At 53.1% G+C, this 17565-nt stretch overlaps 1 protein-coding gene across 5 annotated transcripts in view; it reads right to left on the bottom strand.

The window, feature by feature from the left end:
* Nucleotides 1-5960: 5960 nt before the first annotated feature.
* The window catches only part of ZNF423 (zinc finger protein 423), a 324971-nt gene continuing 313366 nt past the window's right edge, over nt 5961-17565 (bottom strand). For all 5 annotated transcript variants that reach the window (XM_077132358.1, XM_077132361.1, XM_077132357.1 and 2 more), the window contains one exon: nt 5961-6651. In XM_077132358.1, coding sequence (XP_076988473.1) covers nt 6622-6651 — 30 coding nt within the window. In that variant the 3' untranslated portion in view covers nt 5961-6621. The remainder of the gene's footprint in view (nt 6652-17565) is intronic.

Consider the following 17565-nt stretch of genomic DNA (forward strand, 5'->3'; position numbering starts at 1 on the left):
AATGTGGTAGACGCATAAAGTAGAATATTATTCAGCCTTTAAAAGGAATGAAGCCTTGACACATGTCACTGAATGCATGAACTTTCGAGACCTCGTGTTGAGTGAAATAAGTCAAAAAGGGGCAAATATTATATGATTCCACTTACATGAAGTAGGATATGCAAACTGATAGAGACAGAAAGGAGAGTACAGGTTCCCAGGGGCAGGGGAACGGAAGGGAAATAAGGAGTTAATGCATAAAGGGTAGAGGGTTTCTGTTTTGGGTGATGGGAAATTCTGGTAATGGATGGTTATGAAGATGGTACAACTGAATGATATGCTTGGTTGAGATGGGAATGTTTATGTTGTATATGTTTCCAGAATTTTATTTCATAAAAAAAAAAATTAAAGATAAAATGATTATTAAATGCAATACATGTTCCTGGACTAGCTCTAATCATGGCAGAAAAAGGCCCAAAAGAACTTTATTGGGACATATGAAAAAAATTGGATTACAGACTGAACGCTTTGGAACAATTTTAAATGTTCTTGAACTGTATTTAAAGTGGTTACATAAGATCCTTGTTCACAGGAAATGTACATGGATGTATCATGTGTTCAAAGAACATGATGTGTACATCCTACTATCAAATGTGTAGAAAATGGATGGATGGATGGATAGATACGACACTGCAAATGTGCTATAGTGTTAAAGTAGGTAGATCTAGGTATCGGGGTGGGGAGCAGGCTGTTGTTGGAATTCTCCAAATAAGATTTGTATTATTTTTACAACTGTCCTGAATTACTTCAAAATAAAACATTAAGGGAAAAAAAGTCAAATTCACAGGGGGAAGAAAAGAGGAACTGTTCTATCTTATATAAACAGCAAAAGAAACATGAAAGCAAACAGCAAAAGAACGTTAGCGTGTATTTGTGTTGATTACTGAATTTTTTATGTTCCCTTAAGTTTTGCACCCAAAGCAAGTGCCTCACCTGCACCCTTAGTCTGGGTTCTGAGAGTTAGATGCCTGAGCTGAGTCTAAAAATAGGAGTCACCCAGACAAAAAGAAGGAAAGAGCATTCCAGCAAGAGGAAATAGCATGAGTACAGACATGGGGGTGAGAAACAGCCAGGTAATTTAGGTATGTGCAGGGCCAACTATGAACCATTTGGTGTTTCCAGAGAAAGACCATGCAAGATAAAACTGTAAATATCCAGCCTCTGTTAAGTGTTACAAGTTCTCTTGCATGCCTCAACTCTGAAAAGGACAGTGCCATACCAGGCATATAATCCATGATCACTCTCCCTGCGAGGCGAATGAGCCAAACTTGACTGTAAATGGCAAAGTAAAATAGTGGCCCTGGGAACTTGCTTTGGCAGGTAAAAAGAATTGGGGAGACAAATCCTTTTGAGAGCACCTCCCTCCTCTCAAGGTAAGTTCCAACCCATCAAGATTAAGCTGAACCATCACAATTTGTCCATTCCCTAAACTTGTGACCGTTGATTACACCTATTAATTACCAGGTTTTGCCTTGGGAGGAAAGAAGAGGGGGCTTTCAGCTCTGTGGAGATTAGTTGTATTAATGACCCCAATTCTCCTTCCCGTCCTGAACCCAACCTTGTGATTCTGCAACTCTTCTTATCAGAAAATGGAGCATATTTCCCTGCCCCTTGATTCTAAGTTTGGCCATATGATTTCCTGTGGACAGCGGACAGTTACCAAATGTGATGCAAAAGCAGAAGCTTGAAAAGCACTTGCCCAACTGGGTCAGTGCCATGAGAAGGTGGCCAAGCTAGCCTGCTGGAGGATGAGCATGGAGAGCAGAGCTGAGGTGCTCCAGCCCTCCCAGCTCAGCTCAGCTGAATCTATACACTTAGGTGTCAAGTAGATATTGATAGTAGCCTGTCACTGAGCCACAGCACTCAGCCTTCACGTGTTTTAACCATCCCACACGCTTTCGTTGAATGCTTTCTCTCTAACTTTTGCTCTTCAGTTAACAGAACTTGAAAGCCTTGTTAAAAAAAAAATTATAGATCTATATCTATCTATTGATTGTTTGATTAATTGGTAGTTAGATATTGATAGATTATAGACAGATGATAGGATAGACAGATATAAAGAGACATAGAATGAGAGATGGATAGATTGGTCAATGATCATCATTTTGCCTTGGTTAAGATTTAGTTCAACTGTAACTGAAAAACCTGAAATAATAATGGCTTAAAGAGAGAATTTTATTTCTCTGTCAAGTTTAAGTACTCTGTTGGGAAGCAGGACTGAGCCAGTATGCATTTGGCACAGTCAGAGACTTACACTCCTTCTATACTGTAGCTCAACTCATGTGTGGCCTCCATAAGCAGGTCACCTCATCACTCAAAATGACTGCTGTGATGCCAGCTATTGTATCCACATTTCAACCATCAGGAAGGGGGGAGGAATGAACTAATTTCTTCTCTTTAAGGACATTTCCCAGAGTTTGCACATTCTACCTCTATTTATACCCAAATGGCAAAATGTAGTAAGATGGCCACTCCTAACTTCTAGGAAGGGTAGGACATATAATCTGCCTCATTCCTGTGCCCATCTCAGTAACATGTGCTCAGCTAAAAGTCAAAGTTACTTGATTAAGAAAAGGAGAATTAACAACCTTTCCTGCAAAGTACAATGTTGTTTTATTCATAATCATAATTATAATCATTATTAAATCAATTTGACCTTCAACAAATAGAAGATGGCCACAGAGGGGAGTAAGAAATCATCTCAGGCTGGAAGGCAGGATGCCCAAATTATGTCCTAAATCCATCCTGAGCTGTGTGACCTTGGGCAAGACTCTTAACTTCTCTTGGCTCGATTTAAACCATATAAAACCAAAACCTGGATACAGTAGGTATAGCAAAATGTTCAAATTGGCAGATCTGGGTATTTATGAGGCTGGGGTGGGGGAGTATATTGACGTTCTCTATAGGGGTTTTGTATTATTTTTGCAACTGTCCAGTATGTGTGAAATTAGTTCAAAATTAAAAGTTTTTTTAAAAAACACAAAAATCCAGTGTGACCAGAGCTCTTTAAAGATGCTTCCAGTTCTTTTCCAACTCAGGGCTTTTACATTTGCTGTTCTCTTTCCACTGCCTAGCTCTTTTCACTCAAAAGTCACTTCCTCAGCAGTGCCTTCCTCAGTGCACCCCTGCCTCCAGCATGGGTCTTCCCCTTCACCTCTCGCAGCTTCTGCTTCTTTCCCACTAAGTGCTCGTGACCTTGGGTTGCCCTGTTCTGTTGGCACGTGGTCGTCGTGTGACCGTGAGCTCCGTGACAGCCGGGACCACGCCCGCCTTGCCCACCCCCGTGTCCCCCATGCTCGTGTGATGCCTGCCCGTAGGAGCAGCTCCGCAAACACCTGCTGAATGGATGGACGTGTGAATTCAAGCCTTTTTCCTACTTACTGGACACTTGTAGGGAGAGATCCCACTTCGAAGAATGCACCTTTTGGATATGGAAGGAAGAAAAACAAGTGGAAAGTTAAATATCAAACACACTGTGAGTACCGAAGCTCTCCTCTACGGCCAGGGAAACTTGAAGGATTTCTCCTATGGCAACTTCTCACCTGAGACGGAAATCCTCACCTGCCTGCTTCCAGAAGTTCTGGGCAGGTACCTGATGACAGGGGCCTGTGATCCAGGGGTCCTGGTCCATGTGATAGTCTGGGAAAATTTTCTCCACCTATAAAACTGCTAAAACCGGCAGTTCGTACATTCCCAAACAGCAACTTTGAACCTCAGGCTTGCTGTCACCTCAGCCACCCCTCCAGCAAATCCTGCTTCTGGCCCCCACTGTTCCCTCTAGGCTAGAGCCCCACTGTGTGGGTGGTCTGGCTCCAGCCTCCTAATAGCGACCAGGCCAGCGATGGGTCTTTCTTTGTATTCAGCCCTCTTATGGATGTCATTTCACGTCAACTCCCGGTGACCCTCTGGAATCCCTCGGAGCTGCGATTCCGAGAAGTGAAGTGGCTCCTACAGCCCCACGTCATTCTCTACAAGGTGGAGCTGGGTCCCCGGAACCCAGGCTTATAAGCCTGCCTTGCTTCCTCTTCCCAAATGCGACCTGATGGTGACGGGCACGTGCCCCAGGAAGGTCCTCCGTGCCCCCTCCCAGGCCCTTGCCACGAGGCATCACAAGGGGCTCTCAGCTGAAGCGCAGCGGGGACAGAGCCAGCAGGAGAACAATGGGGCCGGGGCGAGGGGGAGTCGGTGGGGTTCCCCGGCTGCCTTGTCATCGCCATAAACCTCATTACCTTGTGGTCCCCTAGGCCGCCTCTCTCCTTACCCAAGGCATCAGCCGGCTTCGCTGCTGATTCCCACACGGCGTGAAAAGCTCTTAAACCCCCCGCTGTATTTTTAATGGGGGCAGTGACTAATTTAGCCCTACGCCACCAACCGTCAAATCAAATCTTCTATTGGTAGTTACTAAGGGCTCACCTGGACTCCATGGGGTTCAGGATAAATCCAGAGCCAGGGGTGGTGGTGGGGGGAGGTGGCCCAGAGACAGGGATCTGGCCGGGTCTGGTTGGCGGTCTCAGCACTTTCCAAAAGGAAGACTAGGCAGTGGACACCGCACAGCTGGCGCAGTCCCAGCCCGTGACTGGCCGCACTTTGGGGACCGCGGATGTCAAATCTAAGGGCATCCCCCTAAATGGCCAATTCTCCAGAGATCGAAAAATTGGAGCTTGCTGCCTTTGACTTCCAGAAGGTGAGAGCCTGAATTCTAAAGCCTTCCGCTCCATTCTGTCACCGGCAGGAGTCCGCTCTGCGATTTGCAGGTGTAAAACGGCTTTCGGAAAGCTAAAAGCCCCAGCCCGCCCCAGCCCGAGTGAGAACGTCACGTGAGCGACTGAGAGGAGAACTCTTACAGGTCATCAGAAGCCCCTCGGTACGGGAGTCAGAAGATGATGGGCATAATTGCTCCAGATTCCATGCCCGTGACTTAGTATTACATTATAATTAGGTGCAATCTGTCTGCCTGTTTCATTTCCGCTCTGCAGAGGGTAATAACCAATTTTCTTGCCCCTTGTGAAAAGTTAGCGGTGAAGGGCTTCCCCGTGCAGGTTCTGAAACCCTGGCCTCTGATTGGCAAGTCAGCCAAGCACCAGCCGGATGGCTGGGCGAAAGGATGACTGTGGGGAAGCGAGATGAAGGACAGCCAGGCGACAAAGGCTGTTTGGTGGGCCCTAGGGTGCCCACAGAGCCGGCGGTGGGTGAGGCGTGTGACACACTGAGGGGTGCAGAATGTAAGGAGGTCCCACTCTTGGGCTAGCCAGTGCAGGGGGGTGACTGCATCCTCGTGCCTCACCTGCCTCACTCTAGTCCCACCTTGGCCACCGGCCTTGGCATTTCCCACTTCTCCCTGTGGCTGGGAACCTGCTGCTCCCCCACCCCCACCCGGCTCTCCTCTGCCCAGCCCTGGGCATCATGGGGTTGGGGAGCTGCCCCAAGCCCCTGCCATATCCACGTGGCTCAGCCGCAGTTAGAACCCAAGTGCCAGCTGGACAGCCCTGGTGGGTAAGAGTTGCCTACTTGACTACCTGCTGCCAGCACAAGGAAAAGCCATCCTGGAGAAGGATAAGTAAGGAAGCATCATGGAGTGAGCCCAAGTTGCCAACCTGCTACATGACCTGGGAAAACCCCCCAAAATACCCTTAGGCCTCAGTTTCCCCATCCATAAATGAGAGAGTCAGCATATTTAATCGGTAAGAGTTCTTTCCGGTCTGACTTTTGCGACCACTGCCAGGCCCACGCGGTCTGCATGTTAAGCTGCCATGCTTCTCCTTTCCCGAGGGAAGCCATGCCTGTTGTGCACAGGTCTCCACGGGCACACACAAGCCCACGGGCACTTGCCAGCAAGCCCACACCTCATAGGTTCCGACAGCCACCCACGCAGCCCCAGGCTGGGCAGGAGGGGAGAGAACCAGGCAGCCAGCTGCTTATCGCATGGAATCCCTTTATTGAACTGTACTAGTTACTGCAGTCAGATTAAGTCACATTTAAAAGCAGACCATCCAGTTGCACTGAAACCGATTATATTCATTACATAGTTTTAATCACTGTCCGGTGAACTGGCAAATCCAATCAAAGCATTAGTCTTTAATTAAAAAATTAAAAGGAAATATTCAGACAATAGCCAAGCAATCACATCACGATGCACAATTACCTAGAATTGCAATTAAAAAGTAGTTAACCGAAGGGGGGAAATAAAAAACAAGAAAAAAAACAAAACAAGAGAAGCAAAGAAAAAAAACACACTAATCCTTTTTTTTAAAAAAAAACTATCAATATAATACATGAAGGAACAAAGGACAATAGGCTCAAAAAGCTGGTTTCTCTAACTCTAGAAACGTAGTCTGCGGCGGAAACTCTAAAAGCACACTAGCTGTAGCAGGACAATAAAAAATACTGAGCATGGAATACTTTTAATCTCTGCCATTAATATTCATTTCCAGCTGCTTATAATAGCAGCGCCTCGTGGCCAAATCATTAGAGTTTTACATCTGGGTTGCAAATGACACTTTGATTGGATGTAATGTTCAAATGGCCCTCCCCACGGCGTCTCCGGCAAGCCTTCTGCGGAGAGGTGTCCTGTCGAGCGGTCCCTCACTGTGCGTGCTGGCTCATCGTGTGGTTCTGGAAAGGCGAAGAAAGGAGACACGCATGAGGGCAGAGGAATGGCGAGCTGGCCCGTCCCCTCCCACTCAGTGCATTTATGCCGAGTGCCGCAGAAAAGCGGCTCGATTATTACAAAACAAAATGCAACCAAGAAAAGTGCTCCAGGGACGCAGCTGCCAAGATGCCACGTTGATTTGGGGCTTGGGGATCGGTTCCTGTGGCTGCCAACCTGGGCAGCCTATGAATTTTTTTTTAAGACCATTCAGGTCTTACCATGGGGCCTGACTATGGAGGGAGAGGGGACATGCCGGGAGGCGGCAGGAATTAAAACCATCCCTGTTCCCCCTCTTCATCTGCAGTTTGCTCTAATAGGAGGAAGTTCTCTCTCCCAGCGCCTGCAGCCCATCCCATTCCACCCTCTTGGTATCCCCCACCCCCTGCCCCCTAGCTGCTCTGGGCCTACAGAGAGGGACAGCAGATGTGCCCCGCTGCTCTCAGGCCAGGAAACACTTGAGTGGGCACACAGGCGCGCTGGAGCAGCGGGCGGCCGTGGAGCCTGCGGCCAAGGCAGAGGACGGGCCACCCGGCAGGGAGGATACTGTGAAGTTCCTCTGCCCCTCTGCTCAGGGAGCCTGCCCTGTTGGCCATGTGACAGTGCTCGGGCCAGGAGACAGAGGGACCATCTGTACTTTGGCCCAATCCACTTGGGAATCTGGGGCCCATGTGGGCCCTAGCCAAACGCTTCCTTCTTGCCACAGCCCTTGGCGTTTCCTCCCTCTTGCCAGGCAGAGCTGGGCAGCAGGGTCTATCTGTTGGCATAAGAGCCAGTGGCCTGCGGCTGGGAGCGGGATTTGGCTTCTAAATGCCCACAGTCTTTTTATCTCTTTGCAGTGGCCTGTTCTCCAAATTCAGGCCAATCTCAAAGCCCCAGGTGGTGCTCAGCCTCCTGACACCTGGGAAGAGGGGAGCAAAAGCCACCAGGGGCAGCCTAGGCTCTCACTAGGGGTAGCAGGGGGTGTCCGATCATAGGAGGGAGCAGCTTCTTATGAAATCTCTGCAGCAGCTCCTCTCTGGCTGGGCACACCCAGACATGCAGCTCCACCAATGACCACCAGGGGTCAGGAGCGGTGCTGGCATCTGGCACTGGGCTCCAGGGCTGGACTGGGAGGGCAGGACAGGCTTGGGGATGGGGCCCAGGGCAGAGGGCAGCTCAGGCCCTGCTCCCTCCGCCCTCCCATAGCTGTTCCCACTGCTGCCCGCCCTGTGCAAGAGCGCCGATTACTGCTGCACCCCTTTCTTGGGTGCCTGGGACAGGTCCCACAGAGGGTGTTCAGCAAGCACGTGTGTCGTGTACCAGTGCAGCATTTAACATCCCCAGTTCTCACGACCACCTAACGAGGTGGGAGATGGTAAGATGAGGAAACTGAGGCTCAAGGAGACTAAATTCCTGGCCTGATGAAGCTAGGCAACTGGAATCCAAGAGAGCCATAGGTTTTGGAGAGAAAGAGGGCCTCCCAGCTCCCTACGCCCAAAGGGTACCCCAGGGCACGGGCATCTGTACCCAGCACCAGACCTGGCACGCACTCTGCCAGGATGGCCTGGTACCTTGGTCAGTGTGTCATGGACCCAGAGGCACCATGTGTGGTCTTAGGCTACCGATGAAATGCGGCAGTTTCCCCGAGCTCCCCCACCCACCGGCTAAGGCACCTCTTGCAGCACTCGTGCAGGGACAGCCAGGAAGTGCTTCAGGAAACTGGACCACCGTCCCTCCCAGACCATCTTCCTCTGAGCCTCCAAGGCTTAACTGAGTCGGGGCCCACCTCCTCTCCCCTCCTTCTCAGACAAGCCAGCCTCTGGCACACCCCTCATTGCCTGCCCCCGCAGCCCCTCATGGCATGTTGGGCCCACCTCCTACACAATTGCAGGGATGGCAAACACATCCCATGTGTGAGACGGGTCTCCTCTGCTGAGCGGTGGGCAGGGTGGCGTCACCCCCTTGCCCGGCCCCACAGCGCCTGGGCTGGGCACCCACTGTCCCAACTGGGCCCCAGGACCTGCCTCCAATGCCCAACTCTGGCACAGCAGGCACTGCAGCCCAGGGATAAGCTGGGGCCCCAGACACCCGCCTGCCAAGAGCTGGTCACTTAGTGCCGAGTAGCACTGGTGTGGGCAGGACTTTATTTGTGGAGCTTGGGGAGTAGGAAAAGGAAGGAAGTTAGGAAGGTAGAGACATGTATATAGCTCTTTTTCCTGCACTCAAAGTCTGGGTTCTGGTGCCTGGCACAAAGTAGACTGTTGATATTTTTCAATGAGTTCATTGAAGGTAAATAAGTGAACAAATGTGTGAGTGGGATTTAGATCCGTGGAAGGGAGAGAGAGGGCATTCCAAGCGGAAGGAGTGGCAGAGACAAAGGCTGGCACGGGCCCGGCACAGGCGGTCCGGTGGGGAACTGCAGCATGGAGACCACATGGGGACCTCTGGGAGTCCAGATGATGGACCGTGGTCACCCTGAACGCCCGTAAACGTGGTCTTCATTCCATGGGCAACTGAAGACCGGAGAAGATACTTGCTGCCCACAAAATCCTGCAGGACCACCCATACCCAATGTGGGGAGCAAGGTCTCTGGACGATGGCGCCTCCTGCCGGCACTCCAGGCAGTGGCAGCCGGCCATAGACATCCCCGAGGTGCGAACCCACCCCGAGTCCACCAGTTAGGAAAAGGTGAGAATAAATGCCACTTCTCAGATACAAACTTCAGCCGGCTGTCTCCCTTAGGGGCCGCAGCAAGTGCTCCTTAGGTTAGAATAAAAAAGGAACTTCCTCAAAGGGGGTGTGAGACCGTAGGGTGCCCTCCCCTCCCTGAAGTTCCCCTGGAACTAAAACTCCGGATGTCACAGCAGATGGAAATGCCAACACTTGATGCCCCAAGGGACCTGGGCACAGGGGGGCAGGGGAAGGCTCCAGCTGGGCCCACCCCTCCGAGAGCTGCAGCCTGAGGTGAGGAGGACAGACCCATGGACTCCCGGCCATTGGTGGGATTCATGGGGCTGGGAGCAGTCGAGCCAGGGCAGAGCCGGCAAGGTCACACAAGGATTGGATTTGGGGGGTCATGGCAGGAGGAGGGTGGCATTGTGCAGGGCTCCAGGTGCTGGCCCGAGGGGGCAGCCGCACCTGTACAGCTGAGGGGACGGTCCTGGAAGGGGGGGCAGGGCCTCACCAATCACCCCGGCCCTGCTGGGCAGCACCTTCCCCCGCGGCCTGAGGCTATGTTTGCAGGCCAGGAGCTCCATCAAGCCTTCTTAAAGAGTTCCTTCCGCCCCGCGTGGCTCTCACAAGGGAATTTTGGCTTAATGTCTATTTCTCTGTTTATGCCTGTGCTATATTTAGACCCTTCGGAGAAGGAAGAAAATTGTTTTTTAAAGACGCTACCGACCCCACAGATGGACGCTTCCCAGCACTGTGAAGGCCGGGATGGGGGTGGGGTGGGCACCGGGAAAGGGCTGGACGGTGCCCAGAAGGGAGGCCTGGCATCCACACGAGCTTCTCTGCCTGCCAGGGAGACACAGGTGTGGGGCAGAGGAGCAGGTGAAAAATATAAGACAGGAGAGCGGCAGGGCGTGGGTGGCGGTAGGGGGTTGGTGGCAATGTTTTGTGGCTGAGCTGGGCAGGTCAATCCCTGATGGGGCCTTCTGGGACAGCCCTTTGCAAGCATCTCTGCCTGACAACTGGGTCATCTACCCAGGGATAGGAGTTAGGATGGACGATGGGATGGCACGGGAGCGGGCACAGAAATCTGAGGTTTTCTGAGGGGTGTGTGGCAAGCCCCATCTGGGCTCCTGGTGAGACCCACAGAAGGCGCCCTCTCTCTGTGGAAGGGCCAGAGGTTAGCAGAGCACTCCACAGCTGACTCCCTCTGTCATTCATTCGATGTCATTCATTGGATCCCTGCTGGCTGCAGCCACCGTGCCGATGGCCGGGAATTCACCAGCAAAGTGATCCCAACGCCAAACCCGATCCTGCCACAGAGGAGGTGTCCGGAAGGACGGAGCCTGGTCACCGGACCAGCCTTCCCAAAGCACTCACACCCCAGATGGGGCCTCTTGGAGGTTGCATTCAGGTTTCACCAATCCTGGAGGTACCTCCATCCCGCCCACCTCCAGGCTGCCTCTGCACGCTCCTGTGGCCACTCATCCTTACACACCCACACACCTGTGACCTCTTTCCAGTCTGTACCCCGGGACTTCTTGGAGTCTTGGCTCCATTTTCTGTCCCTTGGCCTGGTTAGGCACCCCATACTCCAGGGCCAGGACCCTGCTTGGTCTCTCCCCAACACCCACTCACCAGTGTCGAGTCAGGGGAACTCGAGGTGCTTAAACATGCTGGCTGCTGGCTGTATGGAGCACCCCATCCATGAGGCAGCAAGGGAATTCCCTGAGCACCCCCAAGATGCAGCAACATGAGCTGGGGGGGATGCTTCTGCACTGCAGGCCACTCTCAGGCATCCCCACCAGCAGCTCCTCCTTGTGCTTCAGTGACTCTGATGACAAAAAGCTGGTAAAGCTCTAGCACCTCGCCCAGCCCTTAGCAAGTGCCCAGTGGAGTCAGCCCCCACTCTAGATGGAGCTCACAGGCTGGCAATGGGCCTTACAGGCTGGGCTGCACTGAGGCCTGGGTTTCCACCCTGGCTCTGCCACTTATAGGCCCCATGGCCTTCAGCACATCCCCTGAGCTCTGGGGAGTGTGGACGGGGCGGTGAGAAAAGAGGTGCCACAAGGATTCGGCAGACAATGTGCATATCCTCATCCCAGGGCCTGGCAAGGAGGAAGGCTCAATGAATGGTGTCTGTGAACATCGTCCAGACCACTACCCCACCATGGGGCCAGTGAGGTGGGGTGCAGCCAAGATGGCTTCTTGAGAGGCTGGCTTCACAAAGAGCTTTCTCCAGGAGCAAGACCTAGGTCCGGGAGCCGGACTGAGCTCCGGGGAGCCCCGCTTTCCAAGCTAAACTTGCAGCCAGAACTAGCAGGGAGCGGGCCCCATGTGCTGGGCAGAGGATCCAGAGGAGAAGACCCATCCCAACCTCTTACAGGCTCACAGCTGCAGGGGAGTGAACCTTCCCAGGGAAAGGACTCAGTGGAGAAGTCTTCCACGTGAGAGATGTTGGAGGAAGAAGTTGCCCTTCCAGGACTGCCCGGGCTGGGACTTGCACGGGTGAAGGTGGGGGTGCAGGATAAAGGGCCACCAGGCAGCAGCATGGAGGAGTGAATGTTACCGAGAAGGTCACTGTGTGCCAGGCACCCCTTCTTCACCCTTCACTTATGGTAGTTCGCCACCCTGCCAGTTAGGTACGAGTGTATCCCTGCTTTGCAGATGAGAAAACTGAGGTGTAGAGAGGTTAAATAACTCGCCCAAGGTCCTGCAGCTGGTGACGGCAGCGCGGGATCAGCCCCCAAGCAGTCGGACTGCAGAGCCCACTCTTAACCATGGCACTTTCTGCCTGTGAAATGTGAAAAGTGCAGCATATGTTGGGGGAACAATGAATAATTCAGCTTGGCAGAAGCACAGGGTATGTGCCATGGAGACAAGCCTGGAAAGGAAGGTGGGGGCCTTATTGATGAGGCTCCTGGATGCCAGACGAGGCAGCTTGCCCTTAAATCTGGGCCATGGGGAGCCATTGACGGTATTTGAGCTGTGGAGTTACATGGGAGGCAAGGAACAGAGAGACGCTCACACCTCCAGCCAGAAAGGTGTAACAGCGGGACCTCTGACTGCTTTCCACCTTCCTGTGCTCCCCCGCCCACTTCCCTCTCCAACCCTCCTCCCCAAGACGCGCGTCTTCCATCTTTCCCTTTGGGGGTGGGGGATGCACAGGCAGGCAGCCCTGCTCCCCTTTCTGCTGGGTGATCACCTGGGCAGCCCCTCTCTGCTTGTGAGCGCTTATTTTTAGAAGCGTTTGACAGTCGTCCAAGGGTCTAAGACGAGCAGATGGCCTGTCTTAAAGGCTCGTATGTTCGCTAGTTTGCACTTCTGACAAACGGTAAGCGCACTCGAGAGCACACCATAAACAGCGCTGAATGAATACTCAGAACACAATTTAGCTAATGCACGTCATTAAAATTAGGAGTGAGTGATGGCCAAGGCGCCTCCAAACGCCTGCCTGGTGACGCAGCTGCTCCCCGGGGGCCCAGGCTATGACGTGTGTGCCCCCTGCTCCCCACCGCGGCCCCCCGCCAGGCAAGCCAGGTGTCTGTCCCGTTTAGAGAAGGAAAGGGTTTCCCACGTGGCCGTCATGCCGCTCCTGGGTGTCGGGCCCGTGGTGGAGCTTGTGACCCACAGGCAGGGGACAAAGCCCTGACATATCCTACAAGGAAAGAAACAATGGCAGCTCCTCCTTGGGAGAGAGACTTCCCCATCCCGCCTCTCAGATGGAGAGCCGGGCTGTCACCTGCCACTCCAGAACAGCAGGAAGCAAGCGTGTGGTCCCTGCCTACCCGGGAAGTCTGCCTCTCATGTGAGCCTGTGAGCATCCCCGGTCAGCCAGAACAGCTGGCCTTGCGGGAGACCCCCACCTCCGGGGAGCAAAGGGGGTGACTTTCAGGGTTCTGTTTCTTCCTTCCAGAACCAAGCGGTGCAGATTCAGGGGACCAATGTCTTCTGACCGGGTCCAGGGTCTCTTGTTCTCTTCACTGTTTTTAGGATCCCTGGCAGGAAGAGGGTCCCTCTTTGAACCCCTTCTCCCCAGTGCCCCACAGTATCCAGGACACAAAAGATGAAAGCAGTTTGGCCTGACCAACCATCAGTTTATGAGCAGGAAACCTCACCCTCGCGTGAAAATGTGGGAGAAAATGTTGTTGTGAAAAAAAAAGCCCAAGGAACTCCCAAGGGGACAGGCTCTGTGCGGTCGGTCGTGCTTTGGAAATAAAACCCATGAGAGAATAGATGACTGGGAGGGAGCTGAAGCCTTCTATTAGGAAGCCAGGCCCGTAAACAGGCTCCCATTCAGAGGCACCCAACAAAACAAGGGGACTAATAATACCTGCCCAGAGGGATGGCGACAGCCTCACGGGACCCACTCTTCAGAATGCAAATGGGCCCCATCAGCGTGTTTGTGAGCAGAGAATCGCAGGGCAAGAAGCCAGGGTAGACAGCGGCCGTGCAGGGGGAAATGGGAGTTTATGGCGTGGCCACAAGCAGAGAAAGATGAAATATTTCCAAGGCTGATTATAGGTCTGCTCCTCCCCACCAACAGAGTCCATGCATGACCTTGAGTCCTGAGTTAATTTGGCTGCCGTCTCTGTTGCTGTTTCTCCAAAGGGGATGGGGTCCCCAGTGGCTAGACCCTTGGGGACAGGGTACCTAGCAGACTCAGAACTAAGAACCAAGAGTTCAGAGTTCTGGCAATGGTGTACCAGGTGACTGCGAGTTTAATTTCATGGGCTCTGGCACCTCCTGGGTGGGGATGCTGCACTGGACCCATCAACCTGCTGTGTGACTTGTAAGCCCATTCTTCCTACATCAGCTAATTATATATTTGGAGCCGGGCCCCCGGGGGAGAGTTCACCTCATATATGAATTAAGACATGATTCCTTGCCCTCCAGAAGCCTGAGTCAGACCCTGTTTTGGTTTCCCAGCTGCTAAAACAAATGTGCAATGGGTTGGAATTAACAAAGGGAATCTTTTAGCTCACACTTTCAGAGGCTAGAAGGCTCGCTTCCATCTGGGGTGGGCAGCTTCTGGCTGGCCGGCAATCTTTGGTTTCAGGTCCTTGGTTTTCTGCTACACAGCATGCACATGACAATGTTTTCTCCTTTCTCTTCCAGGTTCCTTTGACTTCCAGCTTCTGTTTGTTCCCTTCGGGGCCTTTTAAATAAAGGACTCCAGTAATAGAATTAAAACCCATCCTGATTCACCTGGGCCACACTTTAACCGAAGTAACCTCATCCACAGGTCCTACTTACAATGGGTTCACACCTACTGGAATGGATGACGATTAAGAACATGGCCTTCTGGGGTACATACTCCAAGCCACCACAGGCCCTAAAAGATACACACCACTTGAGGCACCAAGGGACAAGAATCCGAGCAAGCAAAGGGTGTATGTACAAGCCTTGAGGAGAGCCCCAGCGGAAGAGCTAAAACGCCAGTAGAGATGAGTTTTGGGATGTCCCCAAGACATCCCACCTCCAATGCATCTGCCACTTTTAGTGTGGGTCAAAAGAGATAGTGTGCACAGAACAGTTCGGGAAGACGAGAGCATCCTTGTAGTGGGGGTGCCAAATTCACAGCAAATGTTTACTTAATGAAAAGGAGAAGATGAATTCTCAGAGATGTACTGTACTGGGTATGAGGACTGCACAGAGGCCTCGAGCCAAAAGTGCCAGGGTTGCTGTCAGGGTCACAGTGTGAATGAAGGCAGCCCTGCCAGGTGTATCCCACCAGGTGTATCCCACCAGGTGTAGCCCACCAGGTATATCCCACCAGGCATTTCCTACCAGGTATATCCCGCCAGCTATACCCCACGAGGTATACCTCGCCAGGTGTGCCCCACCAGGTGTATCCTGCCAGGTGTAGATCCTGCTAGGTATATTCCAGCAATATGCCAGGGGTACAGCAGCAATAAGGCTGGGCATTGGGGATTGGGTGTGGGCACTGCAATGACCTGCAGAACTCAAATCCTGTGGGAATGCAGGTCAGATGCCACCAGAGCTTCAGGTTTTGTGAGGAAAGTTGGAGAACCAGACTTTTATATAAAATTTCTCCAGGTTTAAAAGTACTATTTAGGCTGGGCAAACCCCATCTCAGGTCAGGTCTGGCCCTCCATGGGCTGCCATTATGGGGTCCCCAGTGTTCTCTGGGGCCCTCAAGGAGCCCCCAGACCCCTTCCAGACAAGTCTGCCTGAGGTTCTGCCGCTGAAGATACAATTTAATGAGCAAGTACACGAACTGGGCTCACACTGCCTGGGGCAGGTGGAGGTGGGAGCAAGGCCCCCCCAGAGTCAGGCCCTTAGAGAACATATGACCCGTCATCATTTAGGGAAGGGACGTGGGCCATGGCACAGTCAGGTTGTAAAGAAAAGGATGGAGGGTTGAAGAAGAAGTTGCATGGAAGGCCAAAGCACAGCGTGAGTCCTGGCCACACAGGCCTGCCTGAGTGTTTCTGGGTACAGACCAGGAGCAGGCAAACCTGGGAAACCAGGGGCAAGCGGGCAACCCAGAACCTCCCAGCTTCCCCACAGCCACACAGCAGCTCCAAGGGGGCTGCCACCAGTTTCCCATCTTCCCCATCAAGAGTCTTAATAGTTTTCCCCACACACCCTCCACTCCTTCAAGGAATTTCGAAGAGTCCCTCCCACCCCCCACCCCCAATGTGTCTCCTGGTGGAGAAGGGGAGAGCCATGCATTGTGGGGAGCCTGCCCCCTGGGAGCTCCCGGAAGCAGCATGGCAGGGGCTCCTCCTTCCTTCCCACACACTCCACATCCATGCCCAACCCCTACACACACACACACACACACACACAGTCTCTCTCTCTCACACTCTTCCATAATCCCACGTGTGCATGCACATACACACACACACACACACAGAGACACTCCAAAATCCTGCCACACACACACACACACACACTCCTGGACACTCCACTATGCCCCCCTGCACATTTACTCACATAGATACCCCACAATGCTGCGTACATGCGCACATACACACACACCCCTTAAACTGACAACGTGCTGCAAAGTGGTCCAGGAGCTGTTTATTGTTGTCATCTGGTCATTTCGTCTCTCCACACTGTGCCTCCCACCAGGCCCCAAGTGCGAGCGGCCAACCCACCCATGCTGACACCACCCCTAGAACTTCTCAGACAGTCCCCACTGTGACAATGGCCTGAGCCCCGGGGCCCCTCCAAGGCTCCCTCTTCCTGACAAAGGGGAGCTGAGAAGACAAAGTGACCATGAGAAGCTCTGTCTCCTCGAGGGGCAGGGCCGTGGGGGAGCCCTGCTTACGTCCCCCAGTGGGTTCTGACCACATGGAGCATCCATCTAGACCCTGGACCACGCCCGACACCTGGCAAGACTTGGCACCTGCTGGCCCTGCAGCCTCAACCACCTCCTCTCCTTCCCCCACAGGCCCTCACAGGGGCCGCGCCACTGCCTGGGAGGCTCCCTGGGAACCCCATTGTCCCTGAGAGCTTCCCTGTCTGGTGCGGGCCCTCAGAGAGGCCTTCCTGACTGGCCCATCACGGGGCAGGGCCAACCCATAGAGGTTTCCTTCCAGCGCTTTCTCAGCTTCAAGAGCTGCTTGCTCAGCCACGTGGCCTGCGCCTCGCTAAACGGTACACTGCACGGAAACCTCGCCGGGATTCTCTGCTACAGGCTTTGTGCCGGCATGGGACCTGGCCCTTGGTAAAAGCTCGGCAAAGATTTCAGGAATGGCTGCGTGCGAGCCTTTGCAGCAAAATCTGGCCTCGTCTGGCAAGGTCAGGCCCTTGCCGAGGACGCATCAGACTGTTTCCTTTTAAGCGGGAGGGATCCCAGGGGACAAGCAGGTGGCGGAAGGGAGAAAGGTGGCATTCCCCACCCACGGCTGAGGCTCCCAGGGCTGCCCCTGGACCACCTCCCTCCTGGCTTTGGTTCTGGGGTCACAAGAGGCACAGCCTGCAGCAGCAACACGTAGCCGCAGAGGCCTCTCCAAAGTCCTTTCAAGAAAAGCTGGGAGTGCAGGGGTCATCGAGAAGAATCTCGAATGGGGGAAACAAGGCAAACGCGTGCTGTACCTCTAAAGGGTTGAGAGATGGGTGAGGCAGTCATTCTGGAGCAACTAGGGAAAATGGGAGGGATCTAGTCTCTCTGCAAGCCGACCACCTGGCAGCTGGCCACCACTGGCTACAAACCTCTGCCTCCGTGAAGCTACTGCCCACATCTGGGGCTCCCT

This window comes from Tamandua tetradactyla, chromosome 16, assembly GCF_023851605.1.
Source record: "Tamandua tetradactyla isolate mTamTet1 chromosome 16, mTamTet1.pri, whole genome shotgun sequence".
NCBI classification, from domain to species: domain Eukaryota; kingdom Metazoa; phylum Chordata; class Mammalia; order Pilosa; family Myrmecophagidae; genus Tamandua; species Tamandua tetradactyla.